We start from the raw sequence: 21,919 nt of genomic DNA on the forward strand, positions 1-21,919 counted from the left end.
GTTATGCCACTTATGTTTGCAGCTGCCTTAACTGGTGCCAGAGAACTGCAAGGTCATGACACTTATGAAAGAGAAATATGTACAAAAAAAACACACACATTCACCATTTCCTAAGAAAATTGTCATTCTCGATGCAACACACAAGATAATAGGGAAAGATTCTCCCCTTAAGGAGGTAAAATGGGAAGAAAATACTTCTTTGACACACCAACACACCACACTATCAGTGAAGGAGGAGAATCAGCACGTGAACAAGCCTCCGCACATGCTTCTGTCTAACACAAGTGGGAGGGGGAGGGACACCAGATATGTGCACGGACATGCCTCTGTCTAACACAAGTGGGAGGGGGAGGCAAACACCAGATATGTGCACGGATATGCTTCTGTCTAACACAAGTGGGAGGGGGAGGCAAACACCAGATATGTGCATGGATATGCTTCTGTCTAACACAAGTGGGAGGGGGAGGGACACCAGATATGTGCACGGATATGCTTCTGTCTAACACAAGTGGGAGGGGGAGGCAAACACCAGATATGTGCATGGATATGCTTCTGTCTAACACAAGTGGGAGGGGGAGGCAAACACCAGATATGTGCACGGATATGCTTCTATCTAACACAAGTGGGAGGGGGAGGCAAACACCAGATATGTGCACGGATATGCTTCTATCTAACACAAGTGGGAGGGGGAGGGACACCAGATATGTGCACGGACATGCCTCTGTCTAACACAAGTGGGAGGGGGAGGCAAACACCAGATATGTGCACGGATATGCTTCTGTCTAAGACAAAGTGGGAGGGGGAGGCAAACAGCAGACATGTGCACGGATATGCTTCTGTCTAACACAAAGTGGCAGGGGGAGGCAAACACCAGATATGTGCACGGATATGCTTCTATCTAACACAAAGTGGGAGGGGGAGGCAAACACCAGACATGTGCACGGATATGCTTCTATCTAACACAAAGTGGGAGGGGGAGGCAAACACCAGACATGTGCACGGATATGCTTCTATCTAACACAAAGTGGGAGGGGGTGGCAAACACCAGATATGTGCACGGATATGCTTCTGTCTAAGACAAAGTGGGAGGGGGAGGCAAACACCAGACATGTGCACGGATATGCTTCTAACACAAGTGGGAAGGGGAGGCAAACACCAGATATGTGCACGGACATGCTTCTGTCTAAGACAAAGTGGGAGGGGGAGGCAAACAGCAGACGTGCATGGATATGCTTCTGTCTAACACAAAGTGGGAGGGGGAGGCAAACAGCAGATATGTGCACGGATATGCTTCTATCTAACACAAAGTGGGAGGGGGAGGCAAACACCAGACATGTGCATGGATATGCTTCTATCTAACACAAAGTGGGAGGGGGAGGCAAACACCAGACATGTGCACGGATATGCTTCTATCTAACACAAAGTGGGAGGGGGAGGCAAACACCAGATATGTGCATGGATATACTTCTGTCTAACACAAGTGGGAGGGGGAGGCAAACACCAGATATGTGCACGGATATGCTTCTATCTAACACAAGTGGGAGGGGGAGGCAAACACCAGATATGTGCACGGATATGCTTCTATCTAACACAAGTGGGAGGGGGAGGGACACCAGATATGTGCACGGACATGCCTCTGTCTAACACAAGTGGGAGGGGGAGGCAAACACCAGATATGTGCATGGATATGCTTCTGTCTAAGACAAAGTGGGAGGGGGAGGCAAACAGCAGACATGTGCACGGATATGCTTCTGTCTAACACAAAGTGGCAGGGGGAGGCAAACACCAGATATGTGCACGGATATGCTTCTATCTAACACAAAGTGGGAGGGGGAGGCAAACACCAGACATGTGCACGGATATGCTTCTATCTAACACAAAGTGGGAGGGGGAGGCAAACACCAGACATGTGCACGGATATGCTTCTATCTAACACAAAGTGGGAGGGGGAGGCAAACACCAGATATGTGCACGGATATGCTTCTGTCTAAGACAAAGTGGGAGGGGGAGGCAAACACCAGACATGTGCACGGATATGCTTCTATCTAACACAAGTGGGAAGGGGAGGCAAACACCAGATATGTGCACGGACATGCTTCTGTCTAACACAAAGTGGGAGGGGGAGGCAAACACCAGACATGTGCACGGATATGCTTCTATCTAACACAAAGTGGGAGGGGGAGGCAAACACCAGACATGTGCACGGATATGCTTCTATCTAACACAAAGTGGGAGGGGGAGGCAAACACCAGATATGTGCATGGATATGCTTCTGTCTAAGACAAAGTGGGAGGGGGAGGCAAACACCAGACATGTGCACGGATATGCTTCTGTCTAACACAAGTGGGAAGGGGAGGCAAACACCAGATATGTGCACGGACATGCTTCTGTCTAACACAAGTGGGAAGGGGAGGCAAACACCAGATATGTGCACGGACATGCTTCTGTCTAACACAAAGTGGGAGGGGGAGGCAAACACCAGATATGTGCACGGACATGCTTCTGTCTAACACAAAGTGGGAGGGGGAGGCAAACACCAGACATGTGCACGGATATGCTTCTATCTAACACAAAGTGGGAGGGGAAGGCAAACACCAGATATGTGCATGGATATGCTTTTATCTAACACAAAGTGGGAGGGGGAGGCAAACACCAGATATGTGCACGGATATGCTTTTATCTAACACAAAGTGGGAGGGGGAGGCAAACACCAGACATGTGCACGGATATGCTTCTATCTAACACAAAGTGGGAGGGGGAGGCAAACACCAGATATGTGCACGGATATGCTTCTGTCTAAGACAAAGTGGGAGGGGGAGGCAAACACCAGACATGTGTACGGATATGCTTCTGTCTAAGACAAAGTGGGAGGGGGAGGCAAACACCAGATATGTGTACGGATATGCTTCTGTGTAACACAAAGTGGGAGGGGGAGGCAAACACCAGATATGTGCACGGATATGCTTCTGTGTAACACAAAGTGGGAGGGGGAGGCAAACACCAGATATGTGCACGGATATGCTTCTGTCTAAGACAAAGTGGGAGGGGGAGGCAAACACCAGACATGTGCATGGATATGCTTCTGTCTAACACAAAGTGGGAGGGGGAAGCAAACACCAGATATGTGTATTTAAGTGCATAACCAACAAAAATCTAGGTATACTGTTTGAAAGCCCTAAATGTACAAAAATTAGCTTGGCAACATAGAGCAATAAAGACTATACACCATTTACAGAAGAGTCAGTGCACCCATATAACAGGGGAGCTAGCAGGAACGCAGCCTATAGAAGGGAGACACTTACACACTAAAACCTTGCAGCCTGCTGTAATACAGCATCCTGCAAGTACAGAATCAGTGTTAAAGAAGGGACTTGCACAACAAGATGTTATAGAATATAAATATTGAAAACAGACAGGAGACATGATCAGTAGAACTAATGAGAAGGAATCAGTCACTGAGAAGACATACTCTAATAGAGCAAAGTTAAGAAGTATAGAAAATATACCATTTCTGCTGAGTTCTAGACTTTTTGTCAATCTAAAACAGAAGACTTTAGAAACAGAGAATTCTAAGTAGGAGATGAGAGATGAAAGGAAGAGCTACCAGTGAGAAAGATACCACAAGGGTAGCCAAATACACAGAGGCAGTACAGTCTTACAGTTCTAATTCCATTTCTGTCAGAAACCTCAAATAAGGAGAAGGTAAATGTAAGTAAAGAGAAAAGCAGCATTGAAGATAAATTATATTCTGATGAACCCATTCTGTCTAGAAAAGAAAAATAATTGAGATGGTGGAGTTCAGTCACTGTGAGGCAGAAGGTGAGCCACCTAAAGGAGAGGAAATGGGGTAGTTTATATTTACAGGGCAACATAACCTCGAGCAGAGCTTTAGCAATATTCCTGAGCCAAAATGCAGGCGCTATAAGGAGAAGGAAGCTGGCTCTGTGCATCCATTCATACAAGAGGAGAGCAAACGTAAGTGCAGAAGAACAGTAACGGATAGTAAGGAGTACTGCTAAGAGCTGCCTTTCCCATGACAAAACTTAAAACCTGAGCTCCATTACCTGTATTGGTAGATAAGGACATGGTACCCTCGGTGTTTTTGTAGTGTACTGGCTCACCGGCCGTTTCATGCAGGAATGGGTGTGGCCGGAGTGACCGACAGACCCAATGCCTGTGATGTCATATGCAAATCACGAATGATTGGCATGTCATGCAGACTTGCCAATGACATCATGCATACATTCATTGTTGATTTGTTTCTTAAGGTAGTTCTCTCATCCTCAATGTACTGTGATTTCGGAGTTGGTATGTTGAGGTAGGGTGGTTGGGGGGAGCAGCCCTCCACACAGAGAGGGATGTGTTACCCTGCAAAAGCAAAGGGAAAACAGTAACGCAAGGATGCACATCACCGGTACTGCCCTGTCGCTACTTACCTTTACACCAGTGTGTACCTTTGAAATATGTAAGGCCATTCTTGTACAACTGGGTAACCAACAAGTCAACTTTAAAACTCAGATAGACTAGGCTTAAATAGTAGTCTACTACAAGCTGGCAAGTATGTCTTTTTACTGTCTGATAATGCATATCTTAGAAATTGCATTTAAATACCAACAAGGTATAGTTCCTGAACTTTAGATAAATGGTTTCCATGATGCCCAATTCCGCATGCATGTGCTTCCTCATCACGATGAATATTCATGCAGATGAGAACCACATCATATTGGCTATTCATGAGTACAGATATACATCACCCAGCTGGGGTGGGGCTTGGGCAGAGCTTGCTACTGCGCATCTGGTGAGCCAGCACACTGCAACATCGCCATACCCTCTACCTCACAACAGACTGACCATGAGGAAATTCCAGAGTTATCTGACCTTCCGATAAACTGGTCAAATTTTAAGAAGGCAAACTAGAAAGGTGACACTTTGAGCATAGAAGCAGAAAAAAAAAAAAAGCTGACAAAAGCTGACGAGTAGAAGTTTAACAAAATATTCCTGCTTGTTACCCAAACTGTGAATAACAATCTGACTTGTACAGAGTAAGCAGGAATGCACTAGCAGATAAGCAAGCGTACGCATTTTGACTAAAATATAGAAAAGGCGGACAGCTTGTGTACTCAGGGAAACATACCACCTACAGCAGCAAGGCTGAATCAGAATGACAGGGAGGAGGTAAAATGACTGAAGAATTCAGAATGGGTAACAGTGCTGTGTGATGGATCAAACCTGAAACATCTAAGTGACAAGAAGCTTACTATGAAAACCATACAAATCCACAATATCTGTATAATAAAGCAAGCAATCAGTGAAAACAGGCAGACATTACGACAGTGTGAATGCACTCTGTACAGCAGCATCTGTGGGGGTCAAACAAGGACGTGCCAAAGTTAAAGCTGTTTTATCTGAATCAAAACAAACTACTAATGGGCAGCAAGAAACGTGTGTTTTAACGTATGCAAGTAAACCCTAAAACAACAGGGTAGTGCATGCACGTAATACTTATAATTGGCATTGCAGAGGAGTTTCACAGGTAGCCATTTGTTTTCTGGAACAAAACAGTGCAATAAACATTGTTGAGGATTAGTAACCCACTAGATGCGCAGTAGCAAGCCCTGCTCCAGCCTGGCCTGAGACCCAGGATCACGGCATTCCAAAATTACTCATTCTTCCCAGTTGGCCACATGAATATTCACAGTGCATTTCAGCCATTACACTCACATAACCGAAAGAAAAGTAACCTGATACTGCTTACAGTAATACATTAATAATGGATATTCACATCAAACTAAGCACTCCGAAATTCTTCATTCAGCCTCTTTGTCCAAATGAATGTGCATAACGTGCCGAAGCAGGAAATTTTACAAGCACACAAAGATGTAATGTACGTTTTCTTTTTGTTAGTGAAAGAAATTATCGAAGTTAACATTTAACACTGCAAATTGCAGCCTAACTATTACAGCCTAACCCTAACCCTTTTTTTGCTCAGCCGTGAATTTTTCATTGTTATTTTTTTGTAAGTTAAGTACTTATTATTTCTTTTTATTATGAGGAACAAGTGTTAGTTATTTCCACTGCAGCTACTATAATTAACCAGTGTTAATGTTTCAAGCCAGTAAGTGTTGAAAGGCTGTCATGTAGATGCATGATGCTTACTGTAAAATACTGTGTGTGTTTATATTCTGCAGGCAGTCTGAGTAAACAATTCAATCAAGGCTTATTACTAAACGTGGGTTGGGACCCTTCTGTACAAAAGACAGAAATGACTTACTTACCTAAACATTACTGCCATGCCTCTCAAGCTCTTAGAGCAAGACATCTGGACAAAGCCGTAAGCAAAATTGGTACAAAAGCCCACAAATAGGGACAAGTTTTAAATATTGCTTACAAACTTAAAAAGTTAATAGAATAATAGGGTTTTGCATTAGCATGAATTTTCTGAAGTGTACAAAGTCTGATTATTATTTATTTTTATTATTAAAAAATGCACTGCTTGTCTGCTTACTGAGGAGACTACACAGTAGCAGTGTCATCTCCTGCAGTCAACACCAGAACACATAGTTATAAATCTTTCTTCATTTCATATTATAACGCTTGTGGCAGAACAAAAAAAAAGGGTTAGGGTTTGGGGTAGGGTTAGGCATTAATATTTTTTAAATGATTGTAACAAATTATTGTGCTGCTTCATAGGTTCATAGGTAGGTATTAGGCAATCGGTCCAAGGGCCTAAATAAGCCTAGCCAACACAGTTCCCAACTGGTAGGAGCTGATTAGGCTTAGGGTTAGGCATTAATATTTTTTTTAATGATTATAACAAATTATTGTGCTGGCAGGAGCTGAAGAGCTGTTTGTGGCAGAACAAAAATAATAGAAATTTAATCTGCTTCTGAATTAAAACCCAGTAAAGAATTAATGTCTTCTGTTTATGGGGGAACAAAAAAAATCTGAAAACATCTGCTGATTAATTCCTTTCATTCATGAGCCTTATTTAGGGTTACCAACTGTCTCACTTTGCAAGGGACAGTCTCTCTTTGGGCAGTTGTGTACTGCAAAAAAATTGAAAAACTGGCAAACGTCCTGAGATTTTAGGACAAAATTATTTCCTATATAGGTTCATAGGTGGGTACCAGACTATCTGCCCGAAGGCATTTATAAGCCTAGCCAGAATGTGTTGGCTTTCGCCGTCCCCTTAGATTAGTTCCCTGTGCCTCTGTCCAGCAGAGCCACTGAAGTGATCCCCGAGGTAAATTTTTTGTTTCCCATCCACTCGTCAATGTTTTTTTGAAGAGTGTTAGTGAGGAGCTCTGCCTAATGTAGATTGGGATCTTGTTTCAAAGCATGGGAAGTCTCTGGGACAGGAATCTATCCCTCCAGCATGTCCTATTTATTGTTGTGGTGAGGTTTAGATCCCTAGAGCGTGTGTTTCGAAGGGATAAGGTTTTCTTTAGGTTTGTTATGTAATAGTTGCATAAAACAGTTATTCTGTATCTGAAACACCTAAATGTTATAAGAAACAGAATAAGCAACTAAAATGTTACAAGAATAAGCTTTTATTTAGGCAAAAGAAGTGAAGTTCTGTCCTTGGCACTGGCCATGGATATGTTTTGTCCTGCAAAATATGACTTTTGTACCAAACATGTCCCACTTTGGGCATTTGAAAAGGTGGCAACCCTAGTCGTATTTGGCTTGAATACCACTGTTCTATACCAACTACCCACGAAGCAATGTATGCATGATGTCACAGGTAAATCTGCATTCCCTGTCAATCATGCCACATTAGCATATTGTATCACCGGCCTCTGTCTTGTCAATCATGCAGGCCACGCCCATTTATGCACAAAGTTGACAGTGAGTTACTGATCCCCAACAAAACTCAATAAACTGGCTTACAGATGTAAACAGTAGGAGTAAGGAAGACAACTGAAAGCAAAGCACTTTAGACAGAACAATGACAGCTCACAGTACAAAATTCAGAATGTGTCCGGCAATCTCTGGGGAAAGGAGGGATTTATGTTGTTGTTGTGTCTTTTGGCTTTTCCCGGTTAGGGGTTGCCACAGCGGAACTCCGGCCGGCTAATGATTGGCAGTAGATTTTTACATGCCGAGTTGCCGGCCCTGATGCACAACCTTCAACGAAGGTATGCCCATTCACGCATGTCTTGATAATAGTAATTAAATTAGCTATTTTGTGCACCTGTAGACATTAAATCTGAAGCAGGAAAGTTCAATGCAGAGTGGATATCTACTTTAGCCAAATGTTCAACTGAAAGAAATGATTGCTGCCTTTACAAATAAACAGAGAAGACCTCAGTTTCAAGGAGACTGGGGTAGTCATGTCAATTTAAAGCAAATTTAAGTACATAATAAAGATATGTGAAAGAAATTTATGAAGCAATCTGTACAGTTACACATGAGAGGAGGAAGGCAAAAGAGCTGCACTATCTCACGTCTGAAAACATAGAAGCACAAACATCTGTAGTTAGCACAGCTGGCAGAGAATCGGATGAAGAAAGAAAACTAACCTCTAAGCCTGCATGGATGCAAGAACTTAAAAACTTTTGTGACAGATCAAGACAGTGCTTTGAGAACTTCCTGTTAAAGTTAAAGGAGTTAAAATAGATCAAAACAAAGGTAAGACTTGAGAGAGAAAGGTTAGCTCATAACCCTATAGAATATTAGGGCCCCGAATAAAGGCCATACAAATAGACAGGAGATGGCTAAAAGTGGGCATAACGGAGCAGTCATAGAACACAACAATGCCATAGTATAAATTCTAGGGCCTGAGGAAATGAATGGAAGTTGTGGTGATGGCAGACAACACACCAGCATTACAGCCACTGATGGTGGCCCAGTGCACTGACTGAAGACAGGATGAAAGGACAAGAATCTTTAGTGCATTGAGATACAGTGCAGAGACCTGGCCTAACCCACTACAAAGCATCTGGCTTGTGTCAGGTACACAAGCCATGCAGTAGGCATAAAGCTGACTGTTTCTAACTGGAAGGGGGGGGCAGTTACAGCACAGAATATTGGCTAAACGAGTATGAGTAACCGAAATACATTTAAATATTAAGGTAAAAATGAGTGTGACACAAAAAAGAGTACATGGTAGCAGTAGAGATAATATTTGTGAAACTTTGCATAAATGTAGTCAGTCGTTTGCTCAGTTGAATATATTACTTTAAGAGAGAAAGGAGCAGGCTGGGTCAGTTAGAACAGCTCAGGCACACAGTCCTTGCCCTTCGTAAAAGGAATGTAAGTGGTTGGAGCTCTGGATCTGGGGCACAGAACCAAACGAAATTAAGAACAACCCTGCGGAAGATGTAGAAAATATTAATTTCAGAAGCAATACATAAAAAAGAGAGGAAGAACACTTCTCTGAGACTTGCAGCAGTTTTACAGTGTAAGTGACTGCGGATGTTCCACTTTCACTGTTTAGTTGTGGCACAGTATGTGGCTTTGCGGAGAACAACAAAAGCGTAAGACCCCCCCCCCCCCGATGCGTAGAGCAGAATTAATATATTAACCCCCCCCCATCCCGCATAGAGCAGAGTTAATATACTAACCCCCCATCCCGCGTAGAGCAGAGTTAATATATTAACCCCCATCCCGCGTAGAGCAGAATTAATATATTAACCCCCATCCCGCGTAGAGCAGAGTTAATATATTAACCCCCATCCCGCGTAGAGCAGAGTTAATATATTAACCCCCATCCCGCGTAGAGCAGAGTTAATATATTACCCCCCCCCATCCCGCGTAGAGCAGAATTAATATATTAACCCCCATCCCGCGTAGAGCAGAATTAATATATTAACCCCCATCCCGCGTAGAGCAGAGTTAATATATTAACCCCCATCCCGCGTAGAGCAGAATTAATATATTAACCCCCATCCCGCGTAGAGCAGAGTTAATATATTAACCCCCATCCCGCGTAGAGCAGAGTTAATATATTACCCCCCGGGGATCGCGCGTAGAGCAGAATTAATATATTAACCCCATCCCGCGTAGAGCAGAGTTAATATATTACCCCCATCCCGCGTAGAGCAGAGTTAATATACTAACCCCCATCCCGCGTAGAGCAGAATTAATATATTACCCCCATCCCGCGTAGAGCAGAGTTAATATATTACCCCCCCCATCCCACGTAGAGCAGAATTAATATATTAAATGTTATGGGAGTCAGCCCCCCCCCCCCAGGCCTTTGTGCGTGTATATATATTATTCCTCGTTCCTGTAGATACACATAGCTGGGTGGCATCTCGGCCCTCTAACGTCTGTTTACCGGGAAAGTCCGTCTGGGACTGAGCCCACCTTCAGCGGGGGCTCGGGGAGAAATGCTCCAGGCACGTGCTTTGGAATGTGAGAAAAAACTGGAGCACCCGGAGGGAACCCACGCGAACGCAGGGAGGTCGTGCAGACTCCACGCAGAAGGCACCCCGGCCGAGAATCGAACCGGGAAACTTCTTACTGTGAGGCGATAACGTTCACCGCTAACCGCTCCGTCTGTCTTCTTACAATTGTCCCTCTCCCGGTCATCCTCTGACGTTAATAATAATGTTTTGTTTATTCTAATAAAACATCTTTAAAACCGGTTAGGGTTAATGTGCACCTACAAAATGCATTTCTACCATTTTCAGCAGGAAACGCAAACATCGACAACTTGCAGCCAAATACAGAAAGCGTAGATTTTGTTCGGCTTGTTTCAAAAATGTATGCAACTGCAAATCGCAAGTTTGGAACCAGGAATGGAAGGGCTAATTATTCTCAGGGAGCCTACTCCCTCGGTAGTCAGCATTATGCCTTTATTTAACCAACTTCAGTCTCCCCGATAAATAAACAAATTGTGCATAAACACATGCTGCAATAAGTGACTTACCTCCAGCTTCATGCTTCTGCCTCAGAGTCCAGCACCACAAAACAGGCTCTTCACAGAAACAAGCGAATGCTGCCTTTCCCCTGGAATAACAGTTCAACACTGAGAATGATTTTGTTTTAGCAACTCCCAGTCACAAATACCCACTTCCTGTCCATCAAGTCCCCCACAGTTTTATCATGCAAATCTGTTTAGTGATATGCATAGCACAGGATGGGCTCCCAGCTGGGGGAGGTGAGGAGAGAAGTGAAGAGAAAAATTCTAAGTTATATATCCTCCCCACTCAGCTTTAGTTTGTAGTGGCATATTGTGAATAGTTCTTGAAGGCTCTCAGACATTTATTTATATTTACAACTCAACTGTCCAGATTTTCACAGAATGCCCAGTCTTTTGCTTCATATCTTTTGTTCTGTTCCTCATAAATTTTGTGATTTTTCTGGATTTCTGTGGCAAATCAGTGAAGTTTGAAGTTACTAAATAATAACATACATTTGATGTATGATATGAAATCACCACACCCAGTGACTTTAGTCTCTTGCGTACAGATTTATTTATTTTATTTATTTATTTACATTTGTTGACCGGGAAAATACGACTGCACAGAGGTGCTTTTTATAGGTTCATAGGTTCATACTAGGCTATCTGCCCTGTGGCAATTATAAGCCTAGCCCGATTCTGTATGGCTTACGCCACCCCTTGATTTGAGTATACTGTGCCCTTTTTTAAGGTTTAGTTTACTGTGCCTCTATCTAATAGTGACACAGGAGTAATCCCTGGGACAAACCTACGATCCCCCATCCACCTATCGAGATTCTTCTTGAAGAGATTCAGTGAGGGTGCTCTGCCTCACATGAAGTGGAATTCTATTCCAGAGCGAAGGGAGCCTCTGGGTTATGAACCTGTCCCTCCAGCAAGTTCTATTTATTTCTGTGCTGAGGTTCAAGTCCCTCGAGCGTGTGGCTCTAAGGGATTTAGATTTACTGAGGTGGAGCATGTTCATTAATTCTGGATTTGACATAGCTTTGTATGTCAGGCATAGATCGCCTCGAAGTAGGCGGTATGCAACTGAGTAGAGCTGGAGTTTTTTTAACTGAGCAGCATATGGTATCTGTTTGAGACCCTTGATCCTCTTGGTGAGATACTTTTGGGGTCTTTCTAATTGCTGCAGGTGTCGGGTAAGGTACATCCCAAAAGGGGCATTGTATTCTATGATGGGCCTGATGAGGGATGAATAAAGGGGCACGATTACCTCTCTTGATCTAGATGTGAAACCCTTCATGATGAGGTGGGCTATGTAGAAGGTCTTTCTAACCACTTTGGCAATGTGGTTTTCAAAGGAGAGATTGCTATCAACTTGGGTCCCCAGGTCCCTAATAACTTTCTCTGTACTTAATGGGTTTCCGCCTATGTGGTAATTTGTGGGCACATTGTTTTTGCCAAAGGGTATGACTATACATTTTTTGGAATTTAGCTTTAAACCATGGCGCTGGCACCAGTTATCTGTCTCTGTGAGACCTTTTTGAAGGATGTTTGTGTCAGCTGGAGAGTTGATTATGGCGCCCAGTTTGCAGTCGTCTGCGAACTTGGTGAGCCATAGTCCTCCCACGTTTGCCTGTACCTCGGAAAAGTATATACCGAACAAGGGTGGTCCCAGGACAGAACCCTGTGGGACGCCACTTGTGACCGGTTTCGAGTCTGACATGGCTCCAGCAACTCTCACTCTGTGGGTTCTGTCTTTGAGCCAGTTTGCGACCCATCTTGTGACATAGGGGTTTATATTTAAGCTGGATAGCTTATCTATGATGCCCGAGTGGGGTATTGTGTCAAATGCCTTTGCAAGGTCCAGATAGGCTGTGTGGACTACCTTCCCTTCATCTATGGCTTTGGTGACTGTTTCGAAGAAGTCAACCAGGTTCAAAAGGCAGGATCTGCCCTTGACAAAGCCGAACTGGGTAGGATCTAGTGTCTGTAGGTCCCCAATGTCTTTGTTTATGAGCTCCATGATGATCCTCTCCATAGCCTTGCAGACTAAGCTAGTCAGGCTTATGGGGCGATAGTTTCCAGGGTCCGTAGAGGCTCCACCTTTGTGGAGTGGGACCACTGTTGCTGTACGCCATTCTGTGGCACATATCCTGTAGTGAGGCTGAGATTGTATAGCTGTTTTATCTGAGGGATTAGTTCCTCTTGTAGTTCATGTAGGACGCAACCTGGGACACCATCTGGTCCCATGGAAGCAGTGTTTTTTGCTTTGGAGAGGGCAGCCTTCACCTGAGCATCAGAGATGTTTGGGAGGCAGCCCTCTGCCGGGATAGATACTTGCTCTTTTGGGGAGTTTGCACTGAACCTGTCTGCCAGGATATTGGCGATGTCTGTGGGTTCAGTGTATTTTTGTCGTTTAGAATCAACTCAGAACAAGTCTGGGAGTTGCATCCCAGGTTTCTAACATAACTGAAAAAAGCCTTATGATTGTCTTTGGTGTCCTGTGCAATTTTTCTCTCGAAGCTGGCCTTGGAGGATTTTATGAGGGATCGTAATTTTTTGCTAGTACTGATCAGAGATGCCTTCCCTATTAGGGATTTTGCTCTATCATGTAGTAGCTTCCTCCTTCTGTTGTACAGTTTATTTATGGCAAGGGTCCACCAGACTGGGCGCCTGCCTTTGGATGATTGGGTCTTGGTTTTGTTTGGGATAGCATGATCCATGCATTCCTGGAGATGTCCGTAGAATGCGTTTATATAGGATTCTGCAGTTTGGGCCGTAGTTTCCACTAGCCCTGGGGCCTTGAAGGATTCCACTTCAGTTTTGAGAAGTGAGAAGTTCGCTTTTGAGAAGTTTTTCACTGTGGTTTTCTGGGCTGGGGTGGGGTCGGGATGTGGACATCCAGTGAAATTAATTTATGGTCTGATCTTACCAATGAGGGATATACTTCTGGTGTGGAGCATAGAGTCCCCATGTTGGTAATGATCAGGTCTATTTTGTTGTCCCCTCTTGTGGGAGTGGTGACTAGTTGTTCCATAGCATTTGAGTTTATAATTTCCAGGAACCTTTGGGCTAAGGTGCTGGGGCTTGAGTAGTGCTCCCAGTCAATGTTTGGGTAGTTGAAGTCACCCAATATAATGGTGTTCGGAGAGATCTTCATGTTCTCCAATGTTTTCAGGAAAGCCGAGTGGGATTCCTGACTTTGAGAGGGTGGTCTGTAGGATGCTATAAACTGAAAAGCAGTCTTGCCCACTGTTAGTTGCACATGGATGGTCTCCGATACTTCGTGCAATGCCACTATCCTGGAGGTGTGGATATCTTTGATAAATATGGAAACTCCCCCTCCTTTTGTTGTTTGGTCCGGGTTTTGGGGCCGAAAAGCATGATATGAGGTATAGCCTGGTAGTGCTGGGGTGCTCTCTGGAGCCTTGAACCAGGTTTCTGTCACTGCACAGATATCGATGTTCTCCATACTGAGGAGAGCTTCGAGTGCATGCATCTTGAGGTTAAGACTTCTGGCGTTTAGCAGCATTACCCTTAGTTTCTTGTTCTGTGTGCTGTCTATGGGGGTGGGTTTGAGTTTTGAGCCTTGCCTAAAAAAGGCACTATGGGGGTGGCAAGAGCCTTTGCCAATATCCGAAAGCCCAGTGGTGACAGGTGCAAGCTGTCCCTAACGAAGCAACGTGGCTTGTCAAGCATGTCATCCCAGGCTGGCAGACATTGGATCCCCTTTGAATAACACCAGAATTTTAGCCAATTGTTAAAATCGATCATTTTGTCTTTGTACTGTGGCATCATTCTAGGTGAGGGTAAGATGCTGCTCAAGGTCAGGGTCATACCAGCCTGGGCTACATGATCAGAGAGCTCCTCTATGTCTCTTTTCATGTAGTCCAGGGAGGTACGTCTCAGGTCATTCACACCAGCATGTACAATGACTGAGTCATATTTGTATTTGCTTTGGAGTGACCTGAGTGCTTGCGTTATGTGGCGGATCCTAGCACCCGACAGGCAGCTCACCGTGACCTTCTCTTTATTCAGCCTGGTGAGCGGGACGTCAGTGTGTCTGACAATAGAGTCACCTATTACAAGAGTATCAGGTGTGTTATTCAGCCTTAAGGGCTGTGGCTGCTTGGCACACTGACTTTGTGGGCTATGTGTTGTGCATGTTTTGTTTTGAGGTAGCGTTTGCTTGGATGTCTGCTTTGGAGGTCTCTGTTGCTTAGGTAGATTTTTATTTAGAGCCTCCAAGTATGTTTTTGTGTATTTATGTGTTTGGTTCGCTGATGTGGTGGGACTATGTGATACTGGAATTGTGTTGTGTGAGGTTACCTTCTCCTCCTGACTGGTTACACCAGGTTTGATATGAGAGAGCTCAGCCTCCAGTTTGGCTAAATAGTTGCATCTCTCACATATATTTGAACCTGTTTGGAGGAGGAGAGGGTTGTCCATGTACATGAGACAGTTGTAACATTGCCTCAAAATTCCCAGATTCACCAGCTGGACTGGAGAGGAAACCATTGACTGACCTTTGGACATGCTAGAGTAATATAGGGAAACTGAATTTAAGATGGACCAATAGAGGACAGGGTAATCGTAGAGAGTATAAGAGTAAGTAGTGCTTATGGTTTAATAGTGCTAACTTGTAGGATTACTTAATTGGACCAGTGAAGGGCCTTAGAATGAGAATATGGTGTTTAAATTGAGAGATAGAGCAGTTCTAAGGGAAAAAGTGAAGAGCAGACTTTGTGGAGCCAGGAATAGTTTAAACCCAATTAGGCGGCGCTGCCCGCTGTTGCGCCATGCACAAAAACGCGCAAAACAAGCGCAAAAGAGGGTTTTAAGAGAGGAAGATGAAGGAGTTTTGGAATTGACCCAAAATGGCCAATAAAACTACAGTTTCAAGTCAGTAACCACTCCCACAGGGGCAGGCAGGCTGCTCAATGTTTTTCACTGCCACTGATCAACAGAGAGACTTCCCTTTAGCCCAAGCAAAAAATGGCCTCATAGAAACTTACAAACAGTTCAAGAACAGCAAGCCTGTAACTGAACTTTTTTAAATCTCAGAAAAGTGGGAAAAAAGCAAGATTTGTTTTTTTTTTGTTTTTTCAGAGATAGCAGAGGTTCACAAGTATCAACAAGTTATAACAGTGCAGTAAATGACCCCACACAAGAGTGCTAGGCCAAAGACAGATAAAATGCAAGTTTTGAGAAAAAAACGATTTTAAAAATAAGTGCAAACAGGAAATTCAGTAAACAGCTCTAGGTCGTGCTCTAAATACAGTTACTAATGCAGAAATCAAGTTTAACAAGCCAGAAAATACTCAAAATAGGCGGCTATGCAGAAAAACTTAGCAAATAAACAGAAGAAAAATACTTAAAATCTCAAAAGTGGCTCCTTTCTTCTCTCAGCGTTTTCTCCTCTTGGTGGGTGCTTCACCAACAGCCAACAAGCCTGAAAAGATGCCAAAACCATGAGGCAACCAGGTTTTAAGAGAGGAAGATGAAGGAGTTTTGGAATTAACCCAAAATGGCCAATAAAACTACAGTTTCAAGTCAGTAACCACTCCCACAGGGGCAGGCAGGCTGCTCAATGTTTTTCACTGCCACTGATCAACAGAGAGACTTCCCTTTAGCCCAAGCAAAAATGGCCTCACAGAAACTTACAAACAGTTCAAGAACAGCAAGCCTGTAACTGAACTTTTTTAAATCTCAGAAAAGTGGGGAAAAAGCAAGATTTTTTTGTTTTTTTTTTTTCAGAGATAGCAGAGGTTCACAAGTATCAACAAGTTATAACAGTGCAGTAAATGACCCCACACAAGAGTGCTAGGCCAAATACAGATAAAACGCAAGTTTTGAGAAAAAAATGATTTTAAAAATAAGTGCAAACAGGAAATTCAGTAAACAGCTCTAGATTGTGCTCTAAATACAGTTACTAATGCAGAAATCAAGTTTAACAAGCCAGAAAATGATCAAAAAAGGCGGCTATGCAGAAAAACTTAGCAAATAAACAGAGGAAAAATACTTAAAATCTCAAAAGTGTCTCCTTTCTTCTCTCAGCATTTTCTCCTCTTGGTGGGTGCTTCACCAACAGCCAACAAGCCTGAAAAGACGCCAAAACCACGAGGCAACCAGGTTTTAAGAGAGGAAGATGAAGGAGTTTTGGAATTGACCCAAAATGGCCAATAAAACTACAGTTTCAAGTCAGTAACCACTCCCACAGGGGCAGGCAGGCTGCTCAATGTTTTTCACTGCCACTGATCAACAGAGAGACTTCCCTTTATCCCAAGCAAAAAATGGCCTCACAGAAACTTACAAACAGTTCAGAACAGCAAGCCTGTAACTGAACTTTTTTAAATCTCAGAAAAGTGGGAAAAAAGCAAGATTTTTTTTGTTTTTTTCAGAGATAGCAGAGGTTCACAAGTATCAACAAGTTATAACAGTGCAGTAAATGACCCCACACAAGAGTGCTAGGCCAAAGACAGATAAAATGCAAGTTTTGAGAAAAAAACGATTTTAAAAATAAGTGCAAACAGGAAATTCAGTAAACAGCTTTTGGTTGTGCTCTAAATACAGTTACTAATGCAGAAATCAAATTTAACAAGCCAGAAAATGGTCAAAATAGGCGGCTATGCAGAAAAACTTAGCAAATAAACAGGAAAAATGCTTAAAATCTCAAAAGTGGCTCCTTTCTTCTCTCAGCGTTTTCTCCTCTTGGTGGGTGCTTCACCAACAGCCAACAAGCAGAGGCCCAGGGAGAAAAGCTCCACAATAAAAACAATTAATTACAAGTTACAAGAAGTATAGGTAGGTTTTAACAGTAGTAGTAAACAGTTATAGTTCAAAATTAAATTATTTATTTAAATGGTACAACACATATCATTGCTACCATAAAGACTAGCAAGTATTTTAATAGCTGAGCTAGCAGCTGTTACACTTGAATAACAGTGGCAAAGATTACAGCTAAGATATAGGTTTACAAGCAATGTATTTCGCTGCAATCCAAGGTAGTTAGAGGGGTGGAAGAAAGGGATTAGAGAGGTTGGGGTAGAGATGTTAGAGAGGTTTGTTACAGGGGCATGTCCAGTGCTGTTTTAGATGAGATTTTAGAGCAGCTTTGAAGTTAGTGCATGATGACACAGACGTTATGGTGTGAGGAAGGGTTCATAGGTTCATACTAGGCTATCTGCCCTAGGGCATTTATAAGCCTAACCAGAGTATGTTTGGCTTTCGCCACCCATTTTAAATTAATTTTGCTATGCCCTTTTTCGAGGTTAGTATACTGTGCCTCTGTCTAACAGTGACACAGAAGTGATACCCGGGGTAAACCTACAATCTCCCATCCACTCATCAAGATTCCTCTTGAAGAGAGTCAATGAGGGACTCTGCCTAAACTGGACTGGGATTTTATTCCAGAGTGAAGGGAGCCTCTGGGTTATGAATCTGTCCCTCCAGCATGTCCTATTTATTTCAGTGCTGAGGTTCAAGTCTCTCGAGCGTGTAGCTCGATGGGATTTGGATTTTTTGAGGTGCAGCATGTCCCTTAATTCCGGGTTGGACATGGCTTTATACGTCAGGCACAGATCGCCTCTGAGCAGGCGGTATGCCACTGAGTAGAGCTGGAGTTTCTTTAACTGGGCAGCATATGGCATCTGTTTGAGCCCTTTGATCCTCTTGGTGAGGTACTTTTGGGGTCTTTCCAGTTGCTGCAGGTGTTTGGTAAGGTACATCCCAAAAGGGGCATTGTACTCGATTATGGGTCTGATGAGGGATGAGTAAAGAGGCACGATTACCTCCCCTAATCTAGATGTGAATCCCTTCATGATTAGGTGGGCTATATAAAATGTTTTTCTAACCACTTTGGCCACGTGGTTGTCAAATGAGAGATTGCTATCAACTTGGGTCCCCAGGTCCCTAATTACTTCTTCTGTACTTAATGGATTACCACCTATGTGGTAATTTGTGGGCACTTTGTTTTTGCCAAAGGGGATGACTATACACTTTTTGGTGTTTAGCTTGAGGCCATGGCTCTGGCACCAGTTGTCTGTTTCTATGAGGCCCTTTTGGAGGATGCTTGTGTCAGCTGGAGAGTCAATTATGGCGCCCTGTTTGAAGTCATCTGCGAACTTGGTCAGCCACAGTCCTTCCGTGTTGGCCTGTACCTCCGAGAAATATATACCAAACAAGAGAGGTCCCAGGACTGAGCCTTGTGGGACACCACTTGTAACTGGTTTGGAGTCTGACATGGCTCCAGCAATTCTAACCATGTGGGTTCTGTCCTTGAGCCAGTTTGCAACCCATCTAGTGACATAGGGGTTTATATTTAAGCTGGTGAGCTTATCTATAATGCCAGAGTGGGGTATTGTATCGAAGGCTTTTGCGAGGTCCAGGTAGGCTGTGTGGACCACCTTCCCTTCGTCAATGGCCTTGGTGACTGTTTCAAAGAAGTCGACCAGGTTTAAGAGGCAGGATCTGCCCTTAACAAAGCCAAACTGGGTAGGATCCAGTGTCTGTAGGTCCCCAATATCTTTATTTATGAGGTCCATGATGATCCTTTCCATACCTTTGCAGACCAAGCTAGTCAGGCTTATGGGGCGATAGTTTCCAGGGTCCGTTGAAGCACCACCTTTGTAGAGAGGGACCACTGATGCTGTACGCCACTCTTTGGGTACATATCCTGTAGTAAGGCTGAGATTGAACAGTAGTTTTATGTTTGGGTTTAGCTCTTCTTGGAGTTCATGTAGGACGCAGCCCGGGACACCATCTGGTCCCATTGATGCTGTGTTTTTTGCTTTACAGAGGGCGGCTCTTACCTGAGCATCTGAGATGTCAGGGGGGCAGCACTCTGCTGGGATAGATATTTGCCCTTTTGGTGGGGGGTGGAGTTTGCGCTAAACCTGTCAGCTAGGATGTTGGCAATGTCTGTGGGTTTGGTGTATTTTTTGTCATTTTGGACTAATTCTGAGCATATCTGGGAATTCTTACCCAGGTTCCTAAGATAACTAAAGAAAGCCTTGTGATTATCCTTAGTGAAGTGTGCAATTTTTCTCTCGAAGCTGGCGTTAGACGATTTTATGAGTGCCCTTAGTTTTTTGCTAATACTGATCAGAGATGCCTTCCCTTTTGGGATTTTGCTCTATCATGTAGTAGCTTCCTCCTTCTATTGTGTAGTTTGTTTATGGCTGGGGTCCACCAGACAGGACGTCTGCCTTTGGAGGATTGGGTCTTGGTTTTATTTGGGATTGCATGATCCATGCATTCCTGAAGGTGTTCATAGAATGCATTTATAAAGGATTCTGCAGTCTGGGCCGTATTTTCCACAGGCCCGGGGGCTTTGAAGGATTCCACCTCGGTTTTGAGGAGTGTGAAATTTGCTTTAGAGAAGTTTTTCACTGTGGTTTTCTGGGCAGGGGGTGTGGTCGGGATGTGAATATCCAGTGAGATTAGTTTATGGTCTGATCTTACCAGTGAGGGATACACTTCTGGTCTGGAGCATAGAGTCCCCATGTTGGTGATGATCAGGTCCAGTATGTTTTCCCCTCTTGTGGTAATTTTGCTATAGAGTAGGAGAAGAGAGACACAAAGTCATAAAATATCAGGATCTGCAGACAGAAACGAGAGCTATGTGGAAGAAAGATACCCAGACAGTTACAGCAGTAGTAGGAGCAATGTCTCTTATAAAAACAGAATCTACAATTGTGTTTAGGTATGTTACGAATACATGTAATCCCATATGAATTGCAGGAGTTATTATTGGGCACAGTGCGGGTGTTATGAAGAGCACTTTTGGCTGACCTTCTATTGACTCAGTCTAGCATTGTCAACCATATTAAGGATTCAAATCATAGAAATTGTAACTGATGTATCCATTTTATTGTGTTATTTAACATCCAAGGCTCATTCTTAAAAAAAAAAAAAATCTGAATCCTTGGATTTTGAAAAGTGGTCAAAACCTATGGACTTTTACTTTTGTATTGTCATTACTGTCAACTATGTATTATTCTTTGTGTTACCCAACATCTATGGCTCTATTTCATAAGTCATCCAATCCTGTGATTTTTTTTTTTATTATTGTAAAAACCTAAGGTATTTATATTCTTTGCTTAGTAATGGGAACTTTTCTCCCTGGGCCTCCTCTGAAAAAGGACCTGTGTCCAGTCGGACTTTTGCGGTTAACAAATGTAAACAAACAAACAAACAAACAAACAAACAAATAAATAAATAAATAAATAAATAAATCAAAGATTGAAACAAGACTCATTTTATGAACTTTAATTGCCCTTTGACTTAGGAATGGAGGTCCATTCCAGTCATGTTATTAGAAACCCAAAACACTTGGAGAAATTAAAAACATGTGAAAAGGGTACAATTTCTGCAAGGCAAGGAATGCAGATGAATTATAAATGGAATGCAATGATTCAAAAATTAAGTAAATACAATCCATGTTGGCAAATGTAACACAGTAGTTCAAAAATTAAATAAGATGTCGACAGTTATCTTAAACAGCAGTTCTGTGCGAAACAAATACAGTAATAATACAATTAATAGTACTAACACCTAACTATAGGAGAGTATAGCACATAAAATGAGGTGAAACAGAAAAAAAGTGGTATTCCACACAGACGAAACATGTTTTTCTGAAGTGAGTGAGGAAGAAGACAGAGAGAAGACAAACACAATAAACAATGAAAAGAGAGTGAGAGAGTGAGAGGGGTTTAATATGGACAACATAAAACTGTGATGCCAACAGTTAAATAAGTACAGAAACGTTAAGCCGCTCTGAAAAGGGATTATGGATAAAAGTCAGAAATAAGTGGAAAGGGAGAAGAGACATCACGTTTTCCTGTCTGTGGGTGCTGCAAGAAAAACCCAGGCAAGCTAAAAGCCCATGGGATATATGTAAATGATCCCTTAAGGGCATCAAGTGTTTCAGATACATGACTTCTAAATGTCCATGACTTTTTTAACTTTTTAAGTCTTTATGGTTACATTCAGGCCAATAAAGCCAAACCTCACTAGCTGTGGACATGCATGTTTTGGTCTTTTTGTTGACCTCATCAGCACAGCATA

The 21,919-nt window shown here is 43.0% G+C and overlaps 1 protein-coding gene across 1 annotated transcript in view; it reads right to left on the bottom strand.

The window, feature by feature from the left end:
• Window positions 1-10,962, bottom strand: part of LOC122815120 — a 75,150-nt gene extending 64,188 nt beyond the window's left edge. Inside the window, exon 1 of the mRNA XM_044087371.1 lies at window positions 10,877-10,962. Within this exon, the coding sequence (XP_043943306.1) occupies window positions 10,877-10,888 (12 nt within the window). The 5' untranslated portion in view covers window positions 10,889-10,962. The remainder of the gene's footprint in view (window positions 1-10,876) is intronic.
• Window positions 10,963-21,919: the final 10,957 nt, after the last annotated feature.

Source organism: Protopterus annectens, chromosome 11.part0, assembly GCF_019279795.1.
Source record: "Protopterus annectens isolate FY-2018-M chromosome 11.part0, PAN1.0, whole genome shotgun sequence".
NCBI lineage: Eukaryota > Metazoa > Chordata > Ceratodontiformes > Protopteridae > Protopterus > Protopterus annectens.